General features: G+C 44.2%; 1 protein-coding gene across 2 annotated transcripts in view; it reads left to right on the forward strand.

The window, feature by feature from the left end:
• Window positions 1–5,385, forward strand: part of KIF11 (kinesin family member 11) — a 40,400-nt gene extending 35,015 nt beyond the window's left edge. For both annotated transcript variants that reach the window (XM_073685244.1, XM_073685245.1), the window contains exons 18-23: window positions 828–967; window positions 1,161–1,440; window positions 2,872–3,094; window positions 3,175–3,329; window positions 4,477–4,584; window positions 4,965–5,385. In XM_073685244.1, coding sequence (XP_073541345.1) covers window positions 828–967; window positions 1,161–1,440; window positions 2,872–3,094; window positions 3,175–3,329; window positions 4,477–4,584; window positions 4,965–5,093 — 1,035 coding nt within the window. In that variant the 3' untranslated portion in view covers window positions 5,094–5,385. The remainder of the gene's footprint in view (window positions 1–827; window positions 968–1,160; window positions 1,441–2,871; window positions 3,095–3,174; window positions 3,330–4,476; window positions 4,585–4,964) is intronic.
• Window positions 5,386–6,000: the final 615 nt, after the last annotated feature.

Consider the following 6,000-nt stretch of genomic DNA (forward strand, 5'->3'; position numbering starts at 1 on the left):
GTGGGCCCGGGCCCCGACAGTGAGTGGGAGGCTGGGCCCCTCTGATTTTCCAGGGCCCCGGCACTTGCCCGGGTACGCCGGGTGCTGACGCCGGCCCTGCTTCCCCCGTAACCCAACTCTCCCTGTCCAGTCCCGGAGCATAAGGGGGGCGGAGCAAAGTGGAGAAGGCGGCCTGAGCGATACTGTCCCTGCTTCCTCCGATTGGATGACTCCGTGCAGGAGGTGGGATTGGATTGAGAGTATTTTTTTTTTCTTCTCAACTCCTCAAGCACCAGGCAACATTTTCTAGGCGCCACTGGCGACCAGGCGCCTGGGTTTGTCGAGCCCTGTTTTAATTAAAGGGCTGCAGCCTCTGGCGGGCTGCAACTAACGCTTTCGAAAGCCCTTCACAAACCTCAAAGGCGGCACATTTCCTGAAACCGTTTCCATTAGAAAATTAAAATACTCCATGTGCCCTTACCCCTAAAAAAAGAACTTCTGATGGGCAGGGAGCACGCACAGTGGCTTTCATGTAATGACTGTATCAAGAGTTACACCGGTATCTGTTTATCTTTAATAAAAGCCATAGGCTGCTTGAATATTGTGGTCGGCCACGAGAATAGAACATGGGGGTAAAGAAAGCTTTGCTGTGACTACTGGGGGGGGAATAGGTGGGTGTCGTGCCCAGGAGATAACTGATGACTTGTTCGAAGACTGGTGATGGTACACCTTTCAGTTTAGGGCCGTACTGAGAGTGAAATCAGAGCTTTTCTGTCTTTATGATCTGCCATATCCTTGAAATGAAGAATATTAATAAGTGAAACCTTTATTTTTTCTCTTTTATTTAGGGACTGAACAATCTTTTTAGTTTGCTACAAAATCAGATGAATCTTTTTGCTGTGGAGACAGATCAGCGCTTCGAGGGTCTTGTTGTTAAAGGAGGAAAGATGACCAGTTCTGCCGGGCAATTTCAGCAGAATCTGGATAAGTAAGCGCAGAACCTATCTGGGGGGCAGTAGTGAATTTTTTATACTTCTTCTTCTTTTTTTATTTTTTTTTTTAATTTTTTTTTTTCCATTTTAAGTAAAGTAGATGCCTAACAGAGCCGGTACCTGCCTCCTATGGATTCAGCGCTGGCTCTCCAGGGGAGCAGTTACCTGATTTTTGCTTTTTCCTTGCAGTGTTACATCAGAAGCCATTGAACTTACTTCAAGTCATCACAAGGTATTGGTAGACCAGAGCGGAGAAGTCGCCAGCGAGATCCGGCACCTATCGGCGTTCAACATGAGGACCATAGATGAATCCAACATCCTGTGTGAGAAGCTGAGCAACAACATCACTGCCCTATCTGAGGACACTGAGCACTGGTGTGAGATCACCAGGACCAAGGTGGCTTCCATTATGGAACAGCAGGACTGCTACTTACAGGACACAAAAACCCAGCTTCAAAGCTTCCACAAGGTAAGTCCCCGGTCACATTGCGCAGCAATGTACATTCTTATAGTAAGCATGTTGAAGCTGGCCTTGCAAATGTTTAAAAGGCTATTTCTAACATCACAGACAAAGATACAGCCTTACCAACACCAGGTCAGATTATCAATGTACTAGCAGGATACAGCAGACCCCCATGATAAAGGCGAGGGCAGCACATGTGCAAAATACTGATGCAAACAGCCACTCGCTGACCTACCAAAGGTATTTTGCACGTGTGCTGCCCCCGCCTTTATCATGGGGGGGTCTGCTGCATCCTGCTAGTGCATTGGTACTGGTGTTGGTACGGCTTTATCTTTTTCTGTGTTTTTTTTTTTTTTTTTTTTGTCCCATGTTCGCCATATCTATTCCTAACATAATCACCTATCTATACAATCGATGCAGTTACGCTGTGATTAGTGGGGGTCTGACCTCTGATCCCAGAACAGAGCTAGGAAGTGCCCCGAAGAAAATGGGGCTGCATTCATTGTCTTTGGAACTGCAGAAAAAGCCGAGCACTGTAGTAGGCGATCTCTGGTAGTCCCATTGAGAATAAATGGAGTGGGCATGTGCAACCAATGCTCCATTTTTTTAAATTGTTGGGGGGGGGGGCTCCCAGTTGTCCTGACCCACAATAATTGGAATGTTTAGAATAATCCTTTCGAGGAGTCTGTTCGGCTGTCTCAGGAGGTCCCAGAGAAAATGAATGTGCGGTGGAGACATGCATGTTCAAACACCGCTTCATACACACGGGGGGTCTTCAGAGCCCTGGTTCTGTGGATTGGTTGGGGTCCTAGCAGTCGTACCCCCAGCACTTTGGAAGTTATACCCTGTCTGTAACTTCTAAACTTGGTACAACTGTGTGGCCAGTTTCAGCATTCCCCGACTATTCGTTATTGCCGGGGGACCTCTGTCCATACTTTTCACTTGCAGCATCTGATGTATTCCTACTTGCTCAAAATGTGAAGAAAAAACACCAGCTCATCTTTTGTCGTGAATAATGAGAAAGCTCGAGGCCACGCCACTGCAGGTTCAAGGACAGAAAGGGTCCAGCTTCCAGATCCAGTTGCAGATAAAATCCTGATTTATTAAAAAGATGTATACATTGCAAAAATTAAATAAAGGGAGAGACCTTTGTGAAACCAACGCGTTTTGGACGCCATACGGTCTTAATACAATACCAGGATTAAGAATGTTTGGTTTTCGAAACACGTTGGTTTCACGGAGGTCTTGCCCCCCTCCCCCCCTTTTTTTTTTTTTGCAATGTTTTTTCTTTTTAATGGATTAACAATAAAATTACGATTATACCTGCAAGTGGATCTAGAAAACGGACTGCTTTTTTTTTTTTTTTTTTGCCTTGAACTGTATTCCTACTACCTGCTAACATGTTGCAGATGAATTGGTCATGGTTTTCTCCTGCAGGGTATGGCCGATGGCTGCACCTCCTCAGTGGCTGAGATTACAGACCTGGTGAACCAGCAGAGGATCGCAGAGGAGGCGGCCGTAGCCAGGCTAGATGAACAGGTCAAGGATGGGAAGGAAATGACTGTGGAGCAGCAGCTGGAGCTTCACGAGCAAACGCAGGCCGCTCTGGATAAAGTTAATTCTTACATTAAGGAAGAACTTCGCAATGACCTACCAACAGGTGAGCAACCAAGACACAAGCATTCATCTTGGGTGTTAAATCTGAGTGATATACTGAGGGCTTTCACTCCTCTGTTGCAGGTGCCACTCCCCAGAGGAGAGAATATATTTTCCCCAATTCTCTCATAAAGTCACAACCAAGAGACGTCCTCCTGGAACAGTTCAGGAAGCGTCAGGACGAGTTACAAGCCGCAGTCAACAGTGTGATCACCATATCTGAGGAGCCTGTGGACCAGGTGAGCAGATGGGCACAAGTGGCTCCGGTTATCAAGGAAATGAGGCTGTGAATGAACAGTCGGCAGCTGTGCCCTCAGGCCCGACAGTCTTGGCCGCACTCTTCCTTGTGTTTTTTGACCTGTGGTATATAACGCGCTGATTCTTTCACAGTTTTTACTGTAAATTTTCCCCCTTGCGAACAAAATGGCTTGGTATCAAAAACGCACACAAATTTTCATGCATCAAAAAAAGCTTAACCTAACCTAAAGGTTTTCTCTCCGGCTTGAGTGACTGTCACGACCTGCGGGATCATATGCTATGTTTAGGAATATAGCCTACAGAATGGGATCTGGGCTGCTGTACATACACAAGGCCAGTCCTATAGACCTTAGAGGTTTTCCTACCTTATCATTGGTGACCTATCCTGGGGATAGGTCATCAATGTCTGATCGGTCATGGTCCTACACTCCCGCCATTCAGCTGTTATCGGCGGCTGGCTGGCCGGCCATACTCACTTGCAGAGCTGGGCATCTTCTAGTAGTGGCCACTGCAGAGTACTGCACATCCTCCTCCTATTCAAATCAATAGGCGGATGTGCAGCACCCTGCGGCGGCCACTACTAGAAGACTCCCAGCTCTGCAAGTGAGTATGGCCAGCCGGCGACTGCCAACGATAACAGCTGATCGGTGGGGGTGTCGGACCAATCCTATGGATACGTCATCAATGCTAAAGTAGTGGACAACCCCTTTAAAGGGATACTCCAGACTCTGGCAGGACAGGATGAGGCGCATGTGGGCAGCCATCGATGTGCTTTTGTAACCCCTGATAAATGTCAGAACACAATGTCAGCAGAACAGAGCACTCTAGGAAAATCATTAGGATAAATCACTTTAGGCAATACTTATATTTTACTATATCTATCAATACTTGGCCTTTTCTATTAATGTGAATTAACTTTTCAAGGGAACCTGTCAGTCGATTCAGGCTGCCCAAATCTCTGGCAGCAGGAATCAGTCTGGCGGCTCATTATGATTTTTTATGAAATGCTCCGTTTTCTTTGAAAACTGTACAAAGACAATATGGAGAATATAGACGCTTCCAATAGATTTGACAAATATTTTTCATTCATGTAAGAAATGTCCATTATTCTGATTCATCCTTTCTCAGGATTCCCTCGAAGATGAACCAGCCACTGATGACAGCATCATGAGTGAGAAGTCCATCATAGATGTCAATGTTGTTTGCCAGGAAAATGGAGGCGTTCCCTTTTTCCAAGTAAGACCCTGTCCTGAAGATTTGCTTGAATCATTTTTGAGTATAATTGCTACAAAAATTTCTGTGTTCTGATGGTAAATGGCGTTTAAACTCTATGTAGTCTGCTTACTGGCGCAGCGGCTACAGGTAGAAAATGTTACTTTACCTGCAGCTTCCAGTGATCTGGGCTCTCTGCTCCGTCGCGATAACTGAAAGCGATGATAAGCCGACCAATGCAATGTATAAGGACTAAAGCATTACACGGTTCTCATATAAATCAGTGGGCCGATGCCTCCAGATGAGGGTCTTAAATGTGTGTAATGCCCTCTTTCAATTCAGAATTCTCTAATAAAGTGCATGGACTTTATAACCTAATTTTGATTTCCTCCTGTATTTAATAGCAAAAGAAAGGACACAAAAAAGAAAAGGAAAACAAAGCGAACGCAACAATCCTGGAGCGGTTGAAGCACACAGAAGATGGAGAGACCTCCATACCCAGATCCAAACTGCCCCTGAGGATCCAGAACTGAGGGGCGACCCTCCTCCTGTACATAGTTTGCTGTCTTACCAAGAACATTTTAAAATTTTTAAACTTTTTCTTGTCTTTTTGTGTTTATTTTTCTTCTAAAATTTCTTCTGGACTTTCTTTATTTTTGTTGTGTCCACGTCACCCTTTATATGTTAATACCTCGCACCTCACCATCCATTGTTGGCAGCTGGAAATACCATTCGGCAATAAACTATTGTCTTATATTTTTTTATTGTTAAATAAATGTTACACTCTCCAGATTATCAATTAAAATATCTATTTGTATATTTAAAGATGTTGGTTTGGTAGAATGATGGAAAATGGGCCTGAGTAAGTGTGTGTCTGATATTTTGTGTGTAAAATAAAGGTTGGGTATTTCCATCTTGAGACATTTATGATGGATCATGTCTGAGGGTTGTATCCACCATCTCTGGATATACAGTACAGACCAAAAGTTTGGACACACCTTCTCATTTGAAGATTTTTCTGTATTTTCATGACTATGAAAATTGTACATTCACACTGAAAGCATCAAAACTATGAATTAACACATGTGGAATTATATACTTAACAAAAAAGTGTGAAACAACTGAAAATATGTCTTATATTCTAGGTTCTTCAAAGTAGCCACCTTTTGCTTTGATGACTGCTTTGCACACTCTTGGCATTCTCTTGATGAGCTTCAAGAGGTAGTCACTGGAAATGGTTTTCACTTCACAGGTGTGCCCTGTCAGGTTTAATAAGTGGGATTTCTTGCATTATAAATGGGGTTGGAACCATCAGTTGTGTTGTGCAGAAGTCTGGTGGATACACAGCTGATAGTCCTACTGAATAGACTGTTAGCTGCTTTTTTCCTGCCATAATACAAATTCTAAGTAAAGAAAAACGAGTGGCCATCATTACTTTAA

The sequence above is a fragment of the Phyllobates terribilis genome, unplaced genomic scaffold, assembly GCF_046119375.1.
Source record: "Phyllobates terribilis strain yellow unplaced genomic scaffold, ASM4611937v1 Scaffold_5__5_contigs__length_657084704, whole genome shotgun sequence".
In the NCBI taxonomy this organism is placed as follows: domain Eukaryota; kingdom Metazoa; phylum Chordata; class Amphibia; order Anura; family Dendrobatidae; genus Phyllobates; species Phyllobates terribilis.